This window comes from Tiliqua scincoides, chromosome 2 (assembly GCF_035046505.1).
Source record: "Tiliqua scincoides isolate rTilSci1 chromosome 2, rTilSci1.hap2, whole genome shotgun sequence".
Lineage (NCBI taxonomy): Eukaryota > Metazoa > Chordata > Lepidosauria > Squamata > Scincidae > Tiliqua > Tiliqua scincoides.
This window is the reverse complement of record NC_089822.1, coordinates 107,888,877-107,913,022: the sequence shown is the minus strand read 5'-3', so window position 1 is coordinate 107,913,022 and position 24,146 is coordinate 107,888,877. Positions and strand designations below refer to the sequence as shown.

At 44.4% G+C, this 24,146-nt stretch overlaps 1 protein-coding gene across 1 annotated transcript in view; it reads right to left on the bottom strand.

Annotated features, from left to right (window-relative positions):
- The window catches only part of LOC136638641 (ovostatin-like), a 61,653-nt gene that overhangs the window by 21,958 nt on the left and 15,549 nt on the right, over window positions 1-24,146 (bottom strand). The window contains exons 9-24 of the mRNA XM_066612674.1: window positions 22,910-23,024; window positions 22,156-22,265; window positions 20,875-21,033; window positions 20,152-20,379; window positions 17,903-17,960; window positions 16,937-17,073; window positions 14,994-15,143; window positions 13,481-13,648; window positions 11,887-11,992; window positions 10,775-10,859; window positions 8,620-8,848; window positions 6,182-6,308; window positions 4,363-4,484; window positions 2,923-2,974; window positions 2,005-2,088; window positions 690-866 (exon numbers count right to left, since the gene is read on the bottom strand). Coding sequence (XP_066468771.1) covers window positions 690-866; window positions 2,005-2,088; window positions 2,923-2,974; window positions 4,363-4,484; window positions 6,182-6,308; window positions 8,620-8,848; window positions 10,775-10,859; window positions 11,887-11,992; window positions 13,481-13,648; window positions 14,994-15,143; window positions 16,937-17,073; window positions 17,903-17,960; window positions 20,152-20,379; window positions 20,875-21,033; window positions 22,156-22,265; window positions 22,910-23,024 — 2,107 coding nt within the window. The remainder of the gene's footprint in view (window positions 1-689; window positions 867-2,004; window positions 2,089-2,922; window positions 2,975-4,362; window positions 4,485-6,181; window positions 6,309-8,619; window positions 8,849-10,774; window positions 10,860-11,886; window positions 11,993-13,480; window positions 13,649-14,993; window positions 15,144-16,936; window positions 17,074-17,902; window positions 17,961-20,151; window positions 20,380-20,874; window positions 21,034-22,155; window positions 22,266-22,909; window positions 23,025-24,146) is intronic.

Below are 24,146 nucleotides of genomic sequence, written 5' to 3'. Positions count from 1 at the left end.
CCCACTCCTAAGTCGTGCTGCTGCAGCAGGGCCTCATGGCCTCACTACATCCAATGTAGCTCAGGAGCAGGAGGGAGGTCTCCTTAGGGTAAAATGATATTTTCCCCTTACCCCAAGTAACAGCCCATCTTGTCCTATGTGGCTACTTGGATCTGTGCCTGCTAAATAGCAGGAACAAGTCTGAGCAGCCCTTTTTAAAGCTGGCAGGCCAGGGATAAGGGTTAGGATGCAGTGGAGGGCCTGTTCTGCCAATTCCTGGCCTATCCTACCCCTGTTCCACCCTCCCCTACCCCATTACACCCTTCCCCACCTTCATTCTGACTGCCACCCTCCCCCATCCCTTGCACTGCTTGGCGCCTTACCTGTTAGCACCTGTGGCCCTGGGTTGGGATGCAGCATCAGGTAATGAAAGTCTCCCCACCGGCACTACCTACGCTAAACAGTTTCAAACATGCTTTATGGCACGTTTGTGACACTCTGGACCAGCACAGCAGCCACTGTGCCAGTGGAAGATATCGTTTGGATTGCGTTTGTAATTGTAATGGCAGAACAATGCCAGTTCCTGAGACTCCAGCCCAGTACCGAATGGTTGACATGTTTGTATGCATGTGGGGGGCAACTAAAGCAAGATCAAATCTCAACCTTGGCTGCATACAGAAAGGAAGACAAAGTAAGAATTAAGCTCCTACCACTGACTATGTATCCGATGACCTTAGATTTGGTCTCCTCAGTCAACTGGGCTGTTGCGTTCAAGTACTCCAAGATGTAGATGTCAGTTGCAAGCAAGGCCACATTCTGCTCTCCACAGCCATAAGGCATCTGAAGGAGCTGATGCAGGTTCTGCATGGCTGTGCCCATGAGGTCTCCTATCGGAAAGACATCCGTGTTTTGTAAGCACAAGATTTTATGAAAGTTGATGCAACTGTACAAGTCCATTTCAATTTGTGTCACATCGGCAGCAGCAAGTTATTTATCTGCTGTGAACCTGAGGAAAACTGGAAAAACAATATTCTCACCCTGTCTCTACTCTGGCCAAAGAGTGAAATGCCTCTTCTACTTGGATTGAGAAGTAAATGAAGGAGTAAGCAGTCTGTTGCTTCCTGAAAAGGTCTATGCACCTCATTCTGTTGCAAAGAAGTAGAAATCAAACTAGATATGACTCTAACCCCAGGATTTCAACTTCCACTTTTGTTGTCATTTTGAAATAATTCTGGGGGAAAGGGCAAGTTGTGGCAAACCCACAATGGGGGGGGGATTTAATATTTTGTGCAATCATGAATCTGATCACAATCACGGACCTCCATGCACTATTTTTAATGAAAAAAGTTTCTGTTGAAAGACAATGGAAGTTTTTTCCCCATTAAAAATAGCACAGGACGAGTATGTGTGATTGGTCTTGGAATTACAGCAGGAACAAAGTAATTGCCCCATATCCTTCCTGCTGCAATTTTGGCTTATTTAGGGGATGCTCTGCATTCTATTTAGTAAGCAAACACACCCAAAGGTCACAATAAACATTTATATTAAATCTAATTTGACCATCATATTTAGGAAGGGGAGGGTAACTGTCCCTATTTATTCCAGCATAGCACTCTCTCTAATAGCTTTTTTTAGTTATCTTTTTGGACTATAAGCAGCTTTAGGACCAGGAATCATTTGTTCATTTATTTTGCTAGGTGAACCACTTCAGAAATGTTTTTTGTTGAAAAGCAATGACTAAAACTATTACTTATTTTAATAATTTAAAATAAATTGTGTAAATAAAATATATTTCTTAAAACAAATAAAATTAATTTATTAATATAAATTAATGATAATTATCCTAGGGAAGAAATCAAAGGTTAAAAGAGAAGAGCTGCTAAAAATTTGTTCTCCTACATGCACAATATATATCCTTGCAGTTAAACAAACAAGAACCAGATGCCCAGAACCCAGTTTCAAGACTGTTATTCAAATGAGTGGGAGGCCACTCTTTTGTCATTGCAAGAAGGTGAAAAAACTGACCAATGCAAGAGAAAAAAGCTCTGGCTGATCCTTCCACCAGGTTTGCAGGGAGCTTCAGAGACACTTGCTCAGATACTGCAGCATCTGCAATGAAAATATTGAATGCCATTCCTTTACATGGAAAGAAACCAAGTGCTTTGTGTAGGGGGAAAAAAGTAAAATTAGGTACACTGCAGTGGATCTCCATAGGTGAATTTAGCTACCTATGAAGAGGCTCTGGTCCCCCATTCCCTGAAGAAAAGCCCCCGCCCATCTGTCTCCCTCCCCACCACACTTTAAAATCAGGCAGGTTGAACACTGGAAGCTGCTTTTGCCAGACCATCCATCCAGCTCAGTACGCTTCTGGGCAGGAGCAACAGGTGCTCTGCCCAACATGTCATTCCTGTTTAATTCCAGTTGTACTGAGAGCTCCCAGAAAAGTAGCTATGCCAGTGACAGCAGCAAAGACAGATGACATTCCCTTGCTTTTTTGCAGTGTTTTAGGAAGGGACTGAATTTGAAAATTAAAAGCTAGAACAATGGGAGACTCCTGGCGCATTACTTCTACTTTGGTCTCAGGACCAGGTTACAGGACTTCAGAACACTAAAATTAAGGGAGAAACTGAGATGAGGATTTTGGAAGCATCCCTTCTCTTACTTAGTATAAAGTATATCCATATGAACTGATGGAGTTCAGTGAGAATAAGGAAAAGACTGGCCCAGTCATACAAGCTGAACAAAAGGAAAACTGTAACAGAGACTCTACAAGGGCCAGATCTTCTGTGTTGGTGTTTTAAATGGGCCTGGCAAGTATTGGCAACATGGCAACTTCTCTACTCAGCACTCGCTGATCTCACTTGACCCCAGCCAGGAACCATTTATTATTAGGTTTTGACAAAAGGTTTCCTCCATTCCAGCAGTACAAAGCAAGCCTCTTACCTTTTGTACAGATAAGGGAGCTCTGGGTAGCTTCTCGTTCAACTCCTTCAGGCTAGGGGAGAAAGGAGGCAAATACAAGTTTTAGAAATCAATGGAACAGCCAATGGGGAAAAAATCACACTCACTCTTACCTCCTGATCCTAACTAGACTTGTGTGTGCAGCCACTCATGGCAGCAGAAAGGCTTTCGGCTTCCACAGTTGACGGTGGCACAGATGTGCGACACCGGCAGCCATTTTCCAAGCCTTGCTGCAAAGGGTGGCAACTCCCGAAGATCACTGGAGACAATTGCCCCTACCGGTATAGGTAAACCACTTATGCAGGTGGTGGGAACAGAGCAAGAAGGGGGTGGGTGAGGGGTGGGAAGATAAGGGGGTGTTTTGGGAAGCAGGGGTGGGTCTCGGTGGGGGGAGCATTGCAATATCTTAGTCACAGCTGTTGCAGTTTCAAGTAGACCCACTGGAGATGTGGGAGTGGCGGAGGATAAGTTCATTTACTTCCCTCCCTCCCTCATGTCCCCAGCTGCCCACAGGATGTAGTGAAGTTTGTGCCAGCATTACTGTGCCTCTCAGGCTGCATTTAGTTAGGATTGGGCCTTGAATCACACAGCTTGCCACCAACTGGGATTTAGGTTTGAATATAAATACCAATATGGAGAAGCGAATACAGAGCCACAAACAGTTTTGTGAGGCTCCACCTGCAGTTTGAAGTATGGTTGCCAGCTCTGACTGAAGCGATTCCTGAAGATTTGTTTTCCAGCTGGATGCAGTGTTGGAAATTCCTGGAAGCCCTGTTAAAATCTCCAGGATCACTTTCAGGAATCACCTGAAGACTAATTCTGATTCTCAGAGACTCCAGGGCACCCCTGGAGTACTGGCAACCTCAGTCTGCCATGGTGTATTGCCTGCACAGCTTGACCACTTCAGTGGAGATGGTGCCAGCCATAATCCAGAAGCACCACAAAGTATGCCTGTATAAACAACTAGACCACTTAACAGCAAATTTGTATACATTTCTATCCTCAGTTCTTAAAACAGCAAGCATTTGTCTTGCCTGCTGTTTCCCATTTCTTTAAGGGGGAAAAATAAAGAGTAGAAGAAGATATTGAAAACCCCTTCTTAAGCTGATGACAGACTCTGAGGAGAATCAGTGTGTGTACCAGCTCATCAGGTTTGTTTTAATCAAGCACTCATTTTGAACCAACTCTGCTCCAGTTTAGGGGAAAAAAAACTTGGCTCAGCTTGGGTTTTTGTTCAGGTTCACTTTGACTCCCTGGGTGCAACTAAGGAAGGAAAGTCCATGAAGTGGCCAAAGTAGCACACAGGAAGGGTATGTTTTACATGCAGAACAAAATCAACGCTGAGCTTGAGATTGCAACCAGATTGCTTTATCAGAGTCTGAAGGCAAGGCACTTTTCTGAAGCCATGCCTCTCTACTGTACCTCCACCAGCAGTGTTCTAATCAAGGTGTCCTTCCGTCCCACATCCAGGCCCCCAGAACTTCCATTGCGACAGGCTCCACCGTTCTGTGGAGCTTCGGCAGTTACGGAGAACTTCACATCACCTGAAAATAGATAGCCCCCAAGTGAAAGAACATATTATTGTCACTGTCCAGAGAATTACTAGAATATTACTGCTAGGAGAATGTTGTTTAAAGCTCTTGCAGGCAGCCTTTGGCATCTGAAATGAAATGTACATTCAATGGTCTCTTAGTGAACCTTGTCTGTCATGACTGATGCTCTCGTTGTGAAGCACCTGATGAGGTTCAGGAGAACCCAAGGAGAACTGGGAACATGGTTTTGAAGCTTGTAATAAGAACCTCGTCCCCTCCTGCCCCCTCTGTCCATTGCAAATCAAGGAAATATAAGAGAACAGGAACAATTGTCATGCATATAGCAGCCTGCCAGCCTGTCTGTAGCTCTGTTGACACTGTCACAATATACCAGAGCAAGAATAGGGCTTGTTGGTTACAGTGCGGGCTTTTATGGCAAGTATACGTAGGTGCCATCTCCTACCACTTGGCAATGGTGTGTGTAACTCATTTGAAGGGCTGGTGCTCACAGCTAGCAGGAGACTGTAAAGGCCAATTAATACACAAAAGTATAAGAACAAAAAGGTAGCATTCAAAGAATGCTAGAAGAATCTGTTCAGTGTGAGAGTTTTTCTGCGTATAAGACAGCAGAGTTCAGTTGCTTGCATTTGCCTGGGAATATCATCTTACAAGTGGGATTTTATGAGAAATTGGGGGTTGGGGGTGGGAAGATGTTCCCCCCCTTTCCCCTACACCACACCACCACTTCCTCACCCAACAGGCAATGTGACATTAAGGAGGCTCATGCAGTGTCCCTAAAGCTCCTGGGACGCTACTTTAGGATGCTACTTCTCATAGTCTCTGGTGATGGGAGAGGGGCTGACAGTGTGTATGAGCTAAGCTTGCTCCTGCTCCCCTTCAACCCCACTAGGAAGCTGTGTCCCTTCCCCGAGTCCAAGAAACTCCAGATCCTGAAATGGATTTGCACTGGAAATAGACAGCAACTGTGAGACAGTGAGTATGAACTAGGTATGCCAGAAGATTGCCAGCTTAAAAAATGGGGGTGGGAAACATGTATGTAAAGCTGTAAAAAAATAAATAGGCTAAGACAAACCTTTGTCATTTGTTGTCACTTGTTTGCTTGAAGAAAAAAGGGGGGGGAGGTAGCGGAACAGAATAATTTTTGGCAACCCTACAGAGCACAGCGCTATGTTTTCAGGGCACCTCAATGCGCTGTGTAAGCTGCCCCTCCCCCTTACTGATGGAGCCATTCTGGGAGGCAAGAGCAATGCGAAGCCTTCACGTTGCTCTCACCGCCAGGAATAGCTCTGACAGCGAGGAGGAGGGGCAGCTTAGCCAGCGTGTTGAGGAGCACCTACACCTTTATAACTTTAGATTTGGAATGCACTACCGTAACAGGCTAATTATCCCCAATGTGGGCTGGGCAACTTGTGGTCCATGAAGCTGAATGCAGCCCACCAGCCACACATGGTTGCCTTCCAGAGGCTTTCATGGATTCTCTGGATGTTGTTGCCTTTCCAGGCCTGCAAAAACCCCAAAGGGTTTGTCAAGCACTGGGCAGATCACAACACAAGGCCGGTGGAAGATCACCAAATTGTGGCACCTCTTCAGTGCTGATCACTTCAGTCATCAACAAGATGAACTGCTACCAGATTTCCTTCATTTACAAAGCAAAGGGACAGAAACGAGCAGCTCATGTGCTCACTGACCAAGTTTTTTAGTGACGATCTTCCAGATGTAGGTCTTCCTTTTCCCTCCACACACACATCCGTTATCATTAACAGGTGAGAGAAGCTGGGCTTGGAAATCCTGGGACTGTGCCAAGAAGACACGGACCTGGCAAGACGAGGAAATAAAACACTTACAATAGACTTGATTATCCTCTACCATTATAGAGCAAGTTAACTTCTGAGAGGGCAGAGAACACCTGAGCAAAAGGTACTGCATCTCATTCCATCTCCTGCACTTTGCCAGCCTCCTCTCTAGGTTATTATTCCTATGAAGTCTCCTTCTGTTGTACACGCACAGGCTTAACAGAAGAAAACAGTCATGTTTTAATGCTGCATCCCAAGCACAGAGCAGGAATAACCAAAGTTCATCAGCATGGCAAAGGATATTGTTGGCAAGAGGAACTCTTGTGAGGAAAATGGACTTATGTCTGTGAGTTATATGTTCTTTTTAACAAAGAAGCTTGAGCTGGAAAACAATAGAAATGGCACAATAGAAGTACAATGTCAGTACAGTCCGCTACTGTGATGAATGGAACTACAGATCAGGTAATACAATGACATTGTTAACTTCAGGAGATTAGCTTTTTCTAAGAAATTGGTGCAATTCCATTAGAGAGCCTTGATACCATTTAGTGTGTTCATTACATTAATATCCGATAACTCACGCACCTAAAATGTTACGTGGGCAGATATTTGTTCTGTACTGTGCCCTGTTAGAAGGGTACACTAAGCACTGGTACAACTGCATACATCAGAGGTTCTCAAACTAGTGGGTCACAACCCACCAGCCCAAGAACAATTGATCCTTTCCCCTTAAGGGGCAGGGAAGGCAGCAGCAGCATGATCCTCAGGATCGTGCAGCTGCCGGGGACTGAGGGTCCTTTTCATCAACTTCCGCCCCTTGCGCCAGGGTGTGGGGAGCCCCGTGGAGCCCTCTACAGGGCTCCCCGTATCTTGGATTGTTAAAAAAAATGCAATTGCAACCCACTTCCGGGTCTCAATAGCATTTTCCTAATCACATTTTCTGAACATTCCGAGATGTGGGGAGCCCTGCAGAGGGCTTCATGGGGCCCCCTGCACCCCCAGGAGGCTAGTGCAAGGGGGGTAAGTTGACAAAAAAGCCCCTCAGTTCCCAGTAGCAACACCTTCTGAGGATCATCTCACTACCTTCCCCCCTGCTCCCACAGAGACCTAGTGGTTCATAAACTCTATATAAGGGTTTGAGAACCACTGGCATATATGTCTGAGAAGACAGAGATAATATGGCAAGAATTGATAAAATTATTCAGAATTCAATTTTTAAAGTGTTGTATCTCTAGGAAACAATTCAGTGTTCCTTTTGCTAACTTTATGGAACATCTGGATGCCCCAGACATTCAGATTCTGTCTATTCCACAGAACTACACCTACCTGTTCAAATAAATATGCAAGAATAATATGCTCCAAAATCTGAGTCAGCCGAATGAGAAGACAAATTGCTTAAGAATTTTTATAGACTCCAAGGACATGTTTATGTGATAGACCACAGCTGGTTGAACAGACAAGCCCAACCCAGAAGGGCAAAAATCAATGTGTGAATGGAAATTTTCCATGGAATAAGTGCACGTCACAACTCACATGGACTTCCTCATCCCATAGGTTTCATGTCATGGAATATCCAAGTATCTCTTTCCACTCACTGCCCTCCTAATCTGTGAGTCCAGATTCTACCACATGTGCACGTTCTTCCTCTGAGAACATTGGTCAGCCTCAAATACACAAGACTAAACAAAACTCTTGACTGGCCATGAACCACTAGGCCTACTCCCTTTGTTCAGCCTGCATTCTCCCAGGAATACTTTCCCCTAACACTCCCAGAAGCTGTAGTGTGGGGGGTGAGGCAGAGGCATACTTGATCTACCTCCACTGGGTGCTAATAAAATGCTCTGGGCTGACTTATTGGACTTGCAGGGGGAACCCAAAAACTACCTGCCCTGGTTCTGAATGAAAAAGTTGCCCTGGGAATCCCCCCAATAAGTCCAAAAAACAAAAACAAAATTAACTGTGATTGATTCGGGGGGGGGGGGGCATTCCTCCTTGAAAGCAGGAATGAAATTAGTCCATTAGTTTCATTATATTCGGCTCCATCTAGAGGCTAAATGAGGTATAGCTCTATACTGATGTATTCTGGGGCGATGTTGGGAGACTAGGAAGAAGGTTTTTAGAGCTATATTTAGCCCGAGAGGCTTGGAAATGGCATGGTTTTGCTGTGCAAAGGAAGGAAACTCAATTTTTGTGCACTTTAAAAATTCCAAGGACATTTAAACTGGGACCCCGGCATCGATGGTGAATCAAATCTGCAAACGCTTACCTGTATTTGTTTCTCAGTACTTCTCTAACCAAGCAAAGAAACCAACAAAGAGTGAGAAAAAGGTTACCTGGATGCATGTGCCCAGGTAATTGAAGACATTGGCTTTAAGGAGAAAATCTTCCCCTCTCACTATGGAGTAGGGCATTGTCAACTCCACAAAGAATGACTGGAAGGCAGTCAAGGAGGCTGATTCTGAGAGGCCAAACCCAGCCTCTCCATGCACACAGAAGGCGTTGGTTTTCCACTCTGTGATGGTGTCAGGGACGATATAAGAGAGTTGGGCTTTTCCAGTTGCACTGGATGAAAGGGAGAAAAAGGGGAATAGCTGTATTAATTCTCTATTACAGTGTACAATGTATTTGTTGGTACATTTTTTCCCCACAATCATCTGCCTATTTCATGGATGATAAACACTAGACTGTAGAAATGGGAATCTTTATGCTCCTACTGTGGCTAAAAGACTTATACTGAGACACTGAAAGGAGAAGTGCCCCCTACCATCAGTCAATGAACTGAGGATCTTTTAAACTTTATCAACATTTGAACGTGACATTCAGACAGCAACCATGTATGGATACATTCTTGGACACTTGGAAGCTTTTCTGTTTCTAAGGGCGCAATCCTAACCCCTTATGTCAGTGCTTTCCAGCACTGGCACAGCAGTGCCAATGAGACGTGTGCTGCATCCTGCAGTTGGGTGTCGCTCACGGAGGCCTCCTCAAAGCAAGGGAATGTTTGTTCCCTAACTTCAGAGCTGCATTGCCCTTATGTCAGTGCTGGAAAGCACTGACATAAGGGGTTAGGATTGCGCCCTTAATGTCTTTTGTAATCTTTATATAATTCATTTATGTTATACGTTATTTCCTTATTCATTTTTGGTGTTTTTTAATTCACTAATAAAAGGAAAAAAATAGGAAGAAAATAAAAAGGGAGAACATAGCACTGAGTTTGCTTGTTTATGGCCATATCCCTGAGATGAAGAGCCTTACATCAAGGTCTTATGAGCAAGGATGCCAGGTTGCAGCCACATCATTTTTTAATCCTTTAGCTCTCCCATTGCAGCAGAAGACACTGTCACTGCTGTGCTTCCTGCTGTTTTCTTCCTAGATTGTGTCACTGTTCTCCTGCCCCTGCTCCAGGGCCTTTTCTGTTCACTGCATTGCAAGAAAGAAGTCTCTCTTTCTTGCTTTTGCTGGCAATGGAGTTGGTGGGAGTGACAGGTAGGGTTGCCAACCCTGACAGAATCTATTCTTGGATAGTTTCCCCCCCCCCCCCCCAGCATGGAATAATATCCCTAATGGCCCAATCCTATTAGCACATTGTGCTGCAGGAATGAGTGTTCTGACGACATAACACAGGTCACTAATACGATCCTCTGGAGCGTGTGTCCTGGTCACCATCAAGAGTAGTGAGTAGCTAGCTCCGTGTGGAAGCGGACACCTGCTACCCACTGCCACAAGTAAGAGTGCATAGGATTGAGAAGGAAGCAGGGAGTGGGGGAGGGTAGTGGGCAGCACAGGGTGGTGATGAGTCCAAGGAGTAGGGCAGATCAGCTCCAGGAATGGGGCAGGTAGGAAGCAGTGGCACCCACCAAATCCTAACCCCCTTCTCAGGCCTGATCCTCCATAACAGGTCCACAGGGACTTGCACCATGTTTGATCAAGAATTTCCTCATGCTGCCTCTGACCTTTCTGGGTACCCCAGGCAAAGTGTAAATGCTGGCCGTGTTGGCACAGTGGCAGTCCCTTTGCCAGTCTTGGAGCCCTAGCCCAACTTCACCACCCTCTGAAGACAGCCCCATATGTTATCCATATGACTGGTGTGAAATCATTCCTGTCATTCTCCAAGTGTCATTCCTGATCAGAAATACAGAAAAGGTGTGAATAGGGGTGCTGATCATCATCATCATCAACAGTATTTATATACCGCTTTTCAACTAAAAGTTCACAGAGCGGTTTACAGAGAAAAATCAAATAACTAAATGGCTCCCTGTCCCAAAAGGGCTCACAATCTAAAAAGATGCAAAAGAACACCAGCAGACAGCCACTAGAACAGACAGTGCTGGGGTGAGGTGGGCCAGTTACTCTCCCCCTGCTAAAAAAAAGAGCACCCACTTGAAAAAGTGCCTCTTACCCAATTAGCAGGGGTTAACTAAGCACTTATTGCTCTGGGTAGAATCTGTGGGCCCCGGATCCTTTGAAAGAGGCTCAAGAACAACTCACTCGGTGGGAACAAGGTCCCAAATCCAGGTCTCAGGGAAGAACTTCCGAACAGTCGCAATCATGGCTTTATCTCGAGAGTCCTCTCCTGCATTAGGAACAGCAGCAGTAGGAGCTTCTAAAAAAGAAGAATTAAATTCTGAAAATGTGCATCGACAAGGGACAACTCCATGTGAAATCTGTAGGCAGTTTGATCTGCAAGGCAGTTGCAGCTGCATGCTTTGTGGCCCCAGAACCCCTCACTAAGCTACAGCTGGGCATCTGAATAGTAGCACCATTCATGAGGTGCTCTCACTCCCTTACTTGCAGATGAATGTGGGCAAACCTTTGCAAAGTGCAGTTCATATTGAGAAATATTAGATGATAGGAAAGCTGTGTTTGCTTTGTTGTTCAGGGTGGAACTTCATTTCACTAGAGACTTCAGCCCCTTGTTGAGTTTCCCCCTCCCCATTTGTAGCACTGCCTCTTATGTACATTTGCATTCAGGTTGGTTGCAAGAAAGTCACTGATTTTTCCATGTACATGAAGTCCTGTGAACGCATGGCCTGGTGCCTGAGGCAGCGCAGTGATGCACAAGCCCTTTTCCTGAGGAATGAAGAGCATGTGCTGTGCTTCTTCCACACCACATTTGTCAGTGGGCTGTGGCTCGATCTACAAGTGTGGTTGCCACACCTAGCAAGGAAGGCTGGTGATGGCGGTGGTGATATTGCTATTGTAAAGATTCCTGAGTTGTGCTATATAAACACTAAATATTCTCATTAGAATTAATTAGAATTAACATGATTATTCCAACTTTAAGAAATTTTTTTATTAAAAGTTGGTTTGCCATCGTGCATTCAAATGTAATACTTGGAACCAACTTACCTATCATGTTTTCGCTCATATCCAATTTGTATATAAGTGGGACTGAATGAGACATCTGGGTTTTTTTCCCCCCTTTCTCCCAGTCAAAACTTACAGTCTTGCATGTAGCTGATAAACTTGTACTGCTCTTTAGCCACTATTCCACACTAGCACTTCCTGTTCACCTTTTTGACCTTTGCAAAAGCCCATACTGGGAGATCCATTCTGCATCTCATCTTGTAGGAATTGCAGCACCCCTGGCCGCAATTTACCTTCAACAGATGTACGACGAACGGTATCCAATATCCCACCAGAGCGGTGCCCGCATATGACTGGTTGGCGTAGCCGGGAGTTGGTTATGAACTTGATACCTGTAACCTTCAAAATGCAGAAGGGTGGTAAACAAAAAATCATCAACGCCTTGAAATATTATGCAATACATACTTACTATGCAAGTATTTATATCCTTTGTTTCTACCTCTGAAGAGGTCCCAAGGAAGTTTAGCACTATAAAGGACAGCACCACTTTACCCTTTGGTTTCCTGTCCTCCTCCTGCTGCCAACCTCCAATGCCACTTTGCACTATAAAAATAAATGCACCTGGTAATGCTATTCATGCATTTCTCACATATCATCTGGTTTAGTCCAGGGTGGTAAATTTGGAAGTGGGAGAATAACACAATGGGAAACAAGGGCAGCTTATGTTAAATTGTATGAGTTCTGCCTGCAGTATGAAACCGTTTTGTACCACAACGCTAGACTGAGGTAGTCATTAAGCGATATCCCTCTGACCCTGAGTTGGTAAGACAGTGCCTACCATTCAAGTGTAAAATGAGTGAAGGGCAATATTATCTCACCTCAAGCAAGGAATTATGGACCAGTTCTTACCTGGGAACCTTATATCTCACACTCCTAAAGCAAAGATGGACCAGATTAATTGAGCTGGTTCTAGCAGGCATCAGCTACTGGTTTGTGTGTCATTCCCATTCCATCTTAGAATTTGGGCATCTGGCCCAACTCTTAACTTTACATGCATCCACCCTAGACCTTTTCATCTGTTTTGCTTCCAACTGTGCCCCAAATCCCCCACTTTGTCAAATATTCCTTCATCAAAATTTCAGCTCCATGGTAAACAACTGCTCTTCCACTGCTGACATCACTTGTTGCAGACTTAAAGCTTGTCTCAGGATCACACTGAATTGCAGGCCATTCCATCCTGTCCTTGGCATGTCTTTTTTAAAGGCCACAGAATGGGAGCCCAGTTACAGTACTAGCACCTCCTCTTGTCCCACCTGTAGGCATTAACCTAGCACCAGAGCCAGAACTTCTCTCTAGCCCAAGACAATTTTCACATAGGAGTTTCCCCCTAGTATTTCCCTTCTCCTGCCCTTTGACCACAGCAAAGCCTACCCATGTGAAGTCTGTAGATTTGTTGATGGTATCTTGTGAGCCATATGTCACTCAACCAACCACCTGCTGAGTTACTTGATGAACTTCTAATGCAGGACTGCCCATATCTTCCCTTTGGACTTCACAGTCACTTAGATTCTAAGCTCCATTACATTTACTGCCTTGTCATTTGAAAACTAATCAGCAAAATTCAAACCAGGTTGACTTGCTGGGGTGTACCCCATTGCAAGTGGTAGCGAATGGATAATATTAAATACTTCTATAACTGTTCATAAGAGAACAACATGCAAGTCTTACTCTGATGCTCTTCCATTTACTGCCTTGTCATTTGAAAACTAATCAGCAAAATTCAAACCAGGTTGACTTGCTGGGGTGTACCCCATTGCAAGTGGTAGCGAATGGATAATATTAAATACTTCTATAACTGTTCATAAGAGAACAACATGCAAGTCTTACTTTGATGCTCTCGTAGATATCTAGTCCATTGTGGGAGCTAGAAGGAACATAGTACAAGCCATTGTAAAAGATGTTTTCAGGTGAAATGCAGGGCTCTTGAGGGTTATCATCTAGGTTGAGCCCTTCGAAGTAGTAACCAAACATCCTGTAAGGAAGAAGGCTGTAGACCTAGAAAGGAGGATCAAGCGCAAAAACCTATTATAACCATGGCTATGGCAATACATAATATATTGCATATTGCAGGTACTCCAAATGTTGTGTGATGAAAGTGCTGTAAACTGGAGCAGTGTTCAGCTTGGTGCAGTGGTTCTCAAACTGTGTGCCACAACACCTGAGGGTGCTGCAGTGAACTCACAGGGATGCCATGGAATGTTCCCAGCGGCCTCTTCTTCCAGGCTCTCCCAGGTGCCACGGATTATGCAAGATTTTGCATGATCCAAGATGGTGGTGTCAGGGAGAGCCCAGAAAGAGAGGCAACTGGGAAAGAAGGGTGCCATGACCATGGTAAATTTGGGAACTGCTGGGCTGGTGGGTTACATGTTTGGCATGCCTGGTCTTAGGATGCCTGTTTGCCACACAGACAAGACAGACCAGCATGTTGAAGAAGCACAGCAGTTACACGTGAGTTGCTGTTCTTGCAACTTTTCACACAGCCCTTTGCTGATATGATTACTGCCGAGGACAGCAGGCTGGGAGCAAGCAAAATCTCAGACCAATACTCAGAGCTGGACGAAGCGACTCTGGGTCCAATCCTACTCAGCGCGCACCGGCTCACCACCGGCGTGCACTGTCACAAGTGTGGCCTTCGCACTGGTGCTAGCCCACACACGTGCTAGCCCACAAACTGGTGCTAGCCACTGGCTGGCACTGGGCTAGCGCTGATGGAACATCAGAGTTCCGCTGCTCGGCAGTTGCATGGACAGCCAAGCAGTGGAGAGGTAAGTGGGGGGGAGGCAGGGAGGAGGTGTTCTGGAGTGGGGGAGCAGAGGGCAGGCAGGGAGAGGGTGAGGAGAAGGTGTGCTGGGGGGAAGGAACGGGTCGGGAGGGAGGCTGGACCGGTGGAGCTTCGTTCCACCAGATCCAGAGCCTCAGTGTTGGGCCGGCCACCCGACATGGAGGCCCTTCATTCTACACTGACCTTCAGGTCGTCATAGAATTGAGTAGTCCCATTGCAGGACTACTCAGTTTATCTGGGGGGACCCAAGGAGGAGGGGGCGGCAGCTGCCTGGAGTGCACTGGATGCAGCAGCAGCCATTTTTGGCGCTGCAGCAGCCTTGCGCACTGGGCAGCTCAGGATTGGGCTGCCCATCTCCTAACTAAGAAAAAGAAATAAGACACAGAATCTATGTAATAATGTATACAGATATCCATAAAGTATGGCTAGTACGATGGAGTAAAGGATAAACAGGGATAGAAACAAGCGTTGGACAGAGATCAACATTCCCTTCTCAGTCACCAGCCAGAGAGAACAATTTGGGGTGACCAAAAGAGGCAGGCCGTTCAGTATTCTTACACTTTCAGCAGACAATTCTCTCTCTGGTCTCAAGAGGAGTACGCTCTGATCCACGGCACGAAGGGCACAGTGGGAGTTGGCAGCAGCACTAATATGGAGGCTGACATTGGAAGCTGGGAGGGCTTGCTTCGCAGAGAACTGGAGCCTGACCTGGAATTGCACAGAAAGAATTTGAAGGGTTAATCTCATTGCTCCTGAGAAATCCAACTGATATCTGGATGCTTTGTATCCAAGACTTCCTTCTCAGGGTGCTTTTACACTTGGCGTTTGCTCTGGAATTGTCATGCTTTATTCACTCACTGTTTTAACAGCCATGGTTCTGTGATGTATTGGACACTTGAGCCTATCATCTACATTTTGGTAGACTTTCACCATTACCTTTCCTGTTTATCCATGTATTTTTTTTTTAAACAATCTTTTAATTTGTGCTAAAAAAAAAAAAGCTATTTTGCCTCTGTAGTTTTTAAAAATGTTAAACCGTGTACAATAACGCTCAAATGAAAATGTGTTTAAGTGGAAATTTAAAAATTGATTTTTTTAAAAATGCTACCCTTCTGATCAGTGCCATTTTAGCATTGCTTTCAATTCCCCAACATTTAAATAGCACCAAAATATCCATTAGATTCTTCAAAAGGAATATTACAAACCAATAGCACCTAAATAAAAAATCTTTTGGGCAAAATTAAAAACCAATTACCAGGGACGGGAAAACCCAGCGTGGCTTGTCTTGGGTCACCAAGTCATGGCCCCCCAAGGCTCAACTCAAAAAAGAATCATTAACAGGGGCACTTTCCATGTTGCGGGTCACCCTTTAGTGACTCTAATGGACTTGAATCGAGTTGCCCCCCTTGAAAAAGCCCACTGTGGAAAAACTAGGGCCACTGCAAGGGTGTGTGTGTGTGTGTGTGTGTGCGCATGTAGGAATTCTCTGAACATTGCTGTTCCTACCCATCTGTAAACAGGGTGGGAGGGGTAGGAGGGATTGTGAGAGCCAGGACAGCAGCAGATTTTTTTTTAATTAAAAAAAAAAGAACAGATACTAAGGAGCTTTATAAGGAAGAGGTTCCCAGCAGAGATGGAATACTAGGGCTAGGCTGAGATTGCTTTAAGAATGCAGTCAGCGAAGCTCTACAGCTAAGCAAGACTCCTTGTTAAGTACCTGGAGGGTGCTGCTTTTTTAACTGCTGTTTCTGGCTCTCTCTCTAGCAATGTGTCCTATCCAGGCTTGTTTCCTTGATGAAGTTCTGAACAAGTTACAGAATGGAAGACTGGACTTTTTTAAACAACATGGATTTTAATCTTTTGACACAACCATGGTCTTCCCACCAGGATATGTTAAACTGCTGGATTATTACTGGCCACGAAAACCTACAGACGTACATAGTGGAACTTAATTGTGAGTTTGCATTAGTAGGATTGCGCTGCTAGACACTTAGAAAAGCACTGTTGGTATGAGAAAAATATCTTGGTCTTTTTCGCCCTCACTTTTAGTGCAATACCTAATTCACACATCTTCTGGGGCTGATTTTGCCATTCAGATTCAGATTCCTTACCACTCAGTGCAGAATTGAGAGGAGAAAGCCTTTTGATATAACTGAATATGGAAGTGAATAATGGAAAATAATCATTTCTCTCATCTTCTAGTTCAGCACCATTCAAACTCTTCTGACAGGGGACCCTCAACAGAAAATATGACTGGGTTCTAGAGCGTGAGATCTTCTTTGGGTCCCTGTGGCTCTGGCAGAAATCAGAGTGTTCTTCCTAGGGAATTTCCATATACTGAGCAAGTAGTTTATTGCTGTGCTCAACTGAGGGATAAAGGAGCAAAAGGGAAGGAGGAGGAAACAGGTAGACAGCTATACGAAGAGGAATATAAACAGAAACAAGCAGCAGAGGCATCTTAGCAGCTCCACACATGAAGTGTGTGACAAACAGTGCCTTACCTTGTTTCTGAAGCACTTCTCTATTTGGAACCTGGCAGTATCAGCAACCACCTCCCTGTCCGGGTGCAGGGTGTACACCAGTAGCGTGGCAACTGGGGCCAGATGTGGACCCACGTTAAGCGGAATGAAGAAGGAGCCTGTGGAAGTGACCAACAAGAGAGACACACGTAGTAAGAGAAAAGCTGGGACTGACAGATGGCCTCCTGGAGGCCAAGTCAGATGGCAGGGGTTTCTGAAGGCCCAGGATACAAGGACCGCCCCACAGTTTAGAATGACTCATCAGCTTCAAACACTATACTGAATTGGCTTTAGGATCCATGGGGGATTCACATTCAAGGGTACACTATTTCATGAATTTTATGTCATTGTTGCGTCAATCTCTACTGTTTTCAGAGAAGGCCTCTTTTCGATAAAAATTGGGCACTGAAGGAGCATAATTGGGACGGAAACAGTTATAGGAGAGGAATACTAAAGCCCCACCTACCCCATTGCTGTTTTGCCCAGGTTCACCAGCACACATTTGCTAATTAAAAACGCATGCACACAGGGCCACACTACACAGGTGTTCATGCACATTTGTGAGCAGAGTGGGTTATTGGGGAGGTGTCTTTTAGGGCAAGTTACTTGGGTAAGCAAATGCCTGCTTTAAATTCAGGTTTTTTGATTCAAAAAAAAAAATCACTTTTGGGGAGATATATAAAATGGACTAAAACTGTGCAGGGGACTGTTGGGGGGCTTGAGCACTTGGTCCCCTGCTGCAGTCTCTAGCCCGATTCCTTCCACTCCAGTATGCTATTTATAGTTTGTTTTTGTTTTGTTTTTTAAATGTATTGCTTCTAAAAAAGCATCAGCTCACTGCACAAAGGCTGAAAAAATACAGGCTCTTTCCAAGACCCCTCCCCAAAAGGCAGAAAGGTAGCAGCAGATGGAGGAATAATGACAAAATTTCAGGGAAACACAACTCACCATGACTAGAGCCAACGTTGAATTGACCATAATGGACAATCTTGTTTCTCACCAACACCTGAGCAAATCAGAGAAATCAAGGTTTAAGCAATGAGGAAAATAATAGCCAATAATAGCCAATGAGGATATTTCAGTTTGTCAATTCATTCTCAAATTATGAACACATCAGGATTGTGAGGTTTTTATCATTTTGAAAGGTAGTCGGCAGAAACACTTTTTCCTGTCCTGCTCTGCATCCTTATTCCGTTTACACAAAAGGTTGCCAAATTTATACTGCAGTGGTTGTCATCTGCTCTCAGGTTATCCACCACAGTTCCCCTAGTAGCTTTGGTGTCACTCCTGAAAATTCTTATCCTAGTGAACTACAACCTACTACCCAGTCACTGCTTTGAGGCTAGCAAGAAATGTTTGATCATCAGTGTACATGTGCACCATAATGACATCAACAGAGATGCAAATGAACTGAAGGAGCTTAAAAAGAAAGCAAATAGCTTGTGCTCCACTTCTAGAATTAATCTAGAGTTTTTCTAGGTTTTCTTTGTCCAACAATTCTGCCTTGCGTCGTAATCCTCCTGAATACTGGTTTAACGAGGAGAATTTCAAAAATTCATTTCGAATGTGCAGCTTATGCAATTTGCATCAGCTGTGAATTCTGTTTGCATCATTCCCCAGCCTTTCTGTGTTACCAATGAACATGTGAGCACTGATAAAAAAGTAAACCTGAGTACCACATCGCCCAGCAACGGAAAAAAACCAGTGCAGGCACTGGTCAGAGGACTCAAGGGTTTCTGGATTGTTTTTTATTGTTGTTATAAATCCTGCGCCCCAGGACAATTTTGATCACAAGATGGGGCATACATCTATAAACAAACAGATATGTTGGGATTCTCCTTGAGCATCTCCTTTGCGGAAGGTGAATCGAAGGACACAAATATTTTAAATAAATAAGTAATACATCAACATTTTCCCCCGTCCTGTGCTACTGATGTGTCCAAACCCTCCTGCATGTTAATCAAGCACAAAAATAATCTTGCTGCAACTGTATGTACAATCATATCACATTTGCCTTTCTGTGAAGCTTTATTCAGTTACACGACCTCACAGGCATGTTAGTAAAACTCCACACAACAGGAATCATGATGACATCATGTACATCTTGTCAAGGTCACTTTTTTATCCATTTGTTCTTCAGTGAGAGGAAAATATACAAGTGAATTAAAAAAAAAATTAAAGAATAAAGAAAACTGCAACAAATTGCCCCCAGGCCCCAAAGTAACAATACAAGGTACAGAGCACTGGAATGAATGAGCGCCACAACATTCTTTAATTACAACTGGATCTGAAACACGGAGCTCTTAGAGGTATTTGAAAATGGTGTTTTTACCTTACTCATAAGTAAGCCAATTAGATTTACAGCCTAGGTCTTATGGAACATATCTTATTCACTGGAATAAAACACTTCTACTAATTACTAACAATTAAGTACTAAGGGAATCGCTTGGAGATTAGGAGAGTTCTATGGGTTTCTGGCTTAGAATAATACTTGTAAAAACCCCATTTGAAAAAAGGGGGGTTTAGGGTCAGCCTGCCTATGTAAACCACCTTGAGTCTATGAGAAAGGTGATAGATAGAGAAAAAAAGATTCAGAACCCTCAAATGGGTAACTATTTGGATAATCCACGGGTTGCCAAAAAAGTGAGCATTCCTTATGTTGCTTTGGCATGACTGCTCCCGAAACATCTTTCGATAGTGTGAATGGTTCAAGCAGCTTCCTCATGAGGAAGCCTGCACCATGGCCTCCTCATGAGGAAGCTGCTTGAACCATTCACTAATGAGGCTATACTACATCTCCAGAACTAGACGTGATAGGGCAATACAGATTTTTTGAATCAGCACCCCAAATTCATATCAAACCATCATAAAGTTTGGGAAAAACTTTTCTGACCCTCAGTTTTGTAGACCTGTGTTATTACCCTGACCAGAATTCAACTGAATTCTGTCAACTTAAGCCATTTCTGTCCAACGTTGCATATATGAAACAGGGATCAAATGTGAACACCTGAGGGCTGGGCAGAAATGGTTAATAAAACTTTCTTCTTGGCACCGGTCTGAGGTGTCATCTTCTCCTTTGGTTTTTTTTGGTGTTTTGGTACTGGCCTCTGTATGTGTGCGGGTGCAAGTGCTTGCAGTTGCATGTTTCTAACCTGTCAAATATTCAGAAGGAACCAAAGCAGCTATATGATACTTACTGCATAATAGAAGACTGCAGTTGGCCGACTTTTGCTCTCTTGTACATTCAGGATATAGGACACTCTGATGCGTCTGACCTGGCCGCAAGGCAAGTCTTCGAATACTTGATGTATCTTCACAAAGCTATTTGTCCGGGAGTAGAAGCGCTGGACTGTGTAAGAGGCTTCTGGATAGTAGGGTAATAACCAGCCATCGCTGTTGCAATTTTCATTGGGTTTATATATTAACTGTAGACAGTGGGGTGGGAAGAACAGATATATTTTGCTGTTGCCTACACAGATCTGTATAGCTCAGTAAGTATCATGCAATAACAAAATATCAAAGCCTTGTGTTCACAAACTGTAAACCAAGTTGGCCTCTGGTGGTTTGATTACGTAGAATCCTAAACTCATAGAGCTGGAAGGGACAAGGTCATCAAGTCCAACCTCCTGCCAGCGCAGACTGTCCACAACTACAACATCCCTGATAGGTGGCAATCCAGCCTCTGCTTAAAGACTTCCAACAATTTGCATCACTTTGCAGCTACACTGGCTGCTACTACTAAAAAAAGTTTGAAACTAAATAGCAGCCTGAAATGGAATTAACTGCAAGCACTTCCTTCCACTACTATGCTGCTCAGTTCTGTCTGGATGCAGCTTTAAGATCTGGGAAAAGATCCACTCAGATGGCTCCCTACTCAGCAACCAGTTTATGTTCCCATCTTGACTCTTTTGATGACTTACCCGGAGTGGGAAATCTGGGCTCAAAATCTCTGAGGTATCAATGCAAAATTGCGCTGTTCCATTTCCATTGGTGGTGTAATTACCCACATTCTTGTTTTTAAGGAGCAGTTGGACAACCTCGTTAGCGATAGGAGCGTCATCAACCCCAACAAGTTTCAGCTGAAAGGAAAACCCACAGTGGCATCAGAAATCAATTTACAGCAAAGCTCTATTAAGAATGTGTGACACCCCCTTTACCCAAGTAATTTCCCTGTTCTTATAGAAGCTCTTCAGTTTTCTCTCTAAACACCTCAGATATTTCACCTGAGGAATTTTCCAATACACACATGTGCGCAGGTGCACATACAGACATATACACATGCCCTTGTTCAAAATGCTTCACTGACATTATCTTAGCAATCCTTACCAAGGCCGTCTACAGCAAGATCAGTACTACCTTAGTTTTGATACACACTTTCATTCTAGTGTGAGCCTAAATACAATGATGCTAATTTTCTGCAGAGATTTCCTATATTTAAAAGAGAATTTTAGAGAGAATTAGAAGTGTATTCGGTTTTCTGTATTACCATATCTAGCTGGTGACGCCACACAGGCAGGTAGATCTGGGCTCTGCACTGGGAAGACTTGGGCTCCAAAGACTTTTCCAGCTGTCTCCACCCTCCCCCCACCACCTGTCCTTTTGGAAAGGGCCCAAAAGAAACTTTGTACCCTGATAAAATTTCTCTCAGAGGCCCTGCCCTCAAATTCACATATCATGAAATTCAGCAACACCCTATTGAGTGTACAGAACTCATATGTAACAGCATTGCTGTTATTGAAATACATTTGGCTTCCTTCAAAATCCTTCAGATGTTTTGCATGTTCTTCTAGTTTGCTTCCAATTTCACTTAACCGAAACTCTAGCAGCAGCCCTAGTTCTATTGGCTAACCAGAAAACTGGTCCTTCAGGTAGACCAGTGATTTTCAACCTTTTTTGTCTCGCAGCACACTGATGAGGTACTAAAATTGTCAAAGCACATAATAAGTCTTTTGACAATTGAAAACGCACACTATACTGTCCATAGGTGCTCGCATACCCCAATGGTCATACAAATAAATGACCCACCCTCAAACTCCCACGGCACACCTGCAGACCATTCACGGCACACCAGCTTGCAACGGCACAGTGGTTGAAAATGGCTAAGAGAGGCCTCATTCAAGCACTCTTAAAAGAGCTGAATTGTATTCACCAATCTCCAATACAACCATTGGCTTCAGGACATTCTTGTCTTCTCATTTTACCTGCCCACAGTATGGAATCCCTCTTTTGTAGTGCTGATCCATGTTCTCAAACTGCACGGCTCCTAGTACTCGAGTAATTGATATGTAGGCTGAACGTTCAATTCGTATACCTGTGGGTGAGACCAAGGGCAAAAAATGATTATTGATTTTAAAGTTAATTCAGGCTCAAGTTGCTTGACTTAGGGCCCAGTCCTATCTGCAGGATATGCTGATGGACAAGGTTCACCAGCATATCCTATGGTCTGCCATCGCAGAAACCTCTCCAGTGGTCTCTGCAGTGTGGCTGCCGATGCAGAGGCTAGGAGGTCATATCCTGTCAGCCGCGCCCTGCAGACCAGCCACTGATCCAGGTTTCATTGGTGGTGGAGGCAGATTGGGGTGGATTGGTGTGGGGATTGGGCTGGGCCACAAGCAGATCAGGGGCAGGGCAGGGGGCAGATTTCAGTGGCCGCCAGCTTTAATGCTCCTGTTCTGGCCCAACATGCCTCCTTTACTCTAACAGATCTAGGCCAGAAAACTGCTGGCATAAAACTGAGTTGGCCCATTGGGGCTCAGGCAGTGGCAGAAGAAGTTTCTACTTTTGTATCTCCTGGTCAGCCATGTCCCACTCTGGTATGCAGGATTTGGTGGAGGTTACACTGGCTCCAGAAGGGGATCAGGTTTGGCTGTAAGGAAAATGAATTGTCCCAGATAATTTACAACTGCTTTTCTTCTATTTTTCCAGCAGCATTTTTGATTAAGCAGAAAGGATTACCTGTTCCTTTCTCTGTGACAATGGCCTTCACATCAAGGTTCATCCAGTACCCAGAACGATTAAGCTCAAACTTTTTGGAGCTGAAGACATGGGAAAGGCAACCACCCTTGCCCAGCTGATAAAAGAAGAGAGGAATCTAGTGTGAGCAGGAAAACCCAATGGCAAATTTTAGGCATTGACCCAATGCCAAGGATTACAATAGAGTGAAATAACTTCCAAAATATTGTGAAGTGATCCACGTCAGATTCCCCTCTGGGTTAGAATATCCAGTTTTGTGGACTGAAACTCCTTACTGACTTGATGGTGCCATGTCTGCTTAGTAGATATGCCTGTACCATACTTGTAAAAGACCTGGAAGCTGGAATGCAAGATCTTGACTCTGGAAGACCAAAATCTCATCCTTGTGCATGTTATCCTTGTGCATATTTTGCTGACCTGTTCCAATCATTGGAAACTTGGGAAAATAATGACAATCTCTCTGTAAACACACTAGTCAAGCAGTCCTCCAAAGACTCACCAGGTGTGTCTACCTGTTACGAAGGCTCAAATCTATGCTGGAAATAGTTTCTGCACATGTGCTTTGGAGCCCCCGTCTAATAAATTAGGGAAATACTGGAAGCATTTAAATTCATATGTAAGCACCACTATTCCTGATCTTTGTGCACCCTTCTTTCCTCTCTCTCCATATGGTTATTCCCAGGGATGGGTGGGGAGCAGGAGACAGCGCAAGTCCAAGGAGACCCATAGGGGCCAGTGGCCCTTACCCAGAGGTAAGGAGAAATGTTTCCCATAGTGTCTGGCTGAGCCACTTATGGTCTCTATCTTGCGCTGGATACAGTGCATGCCTCTTGGCTTGCCTGTTCCAGCGCAGGATAGGATTGCACCCTAGGTGACATGAGATTTTGGTTATGGACAATCATCCCCTTGAAGGAGCATTCCCTTGGGAGGGTTCCTGGAACCAGCTGTCAGATGCAGCCCTGGGCACCTTTGCCTGGTTTAAACTGATGTGTCAACTGCATCCTTACTTAGACCAGTCAGACACAACTATAATTGATTACCCATTGGTTACAGTGCGTTTGGATTACTGTAATGAGCTCCAGGTTTGATTGCCCTCAAAGACCATTAGGAAACTTCAGCTAATGCAGAATGTTGCTGCAAGATGGCTGACTGGCACAAGACATGATGAGAATATTATGTCTTTGCACTGGTCAATCTGGGTGCAATTCAAGGATTTGAT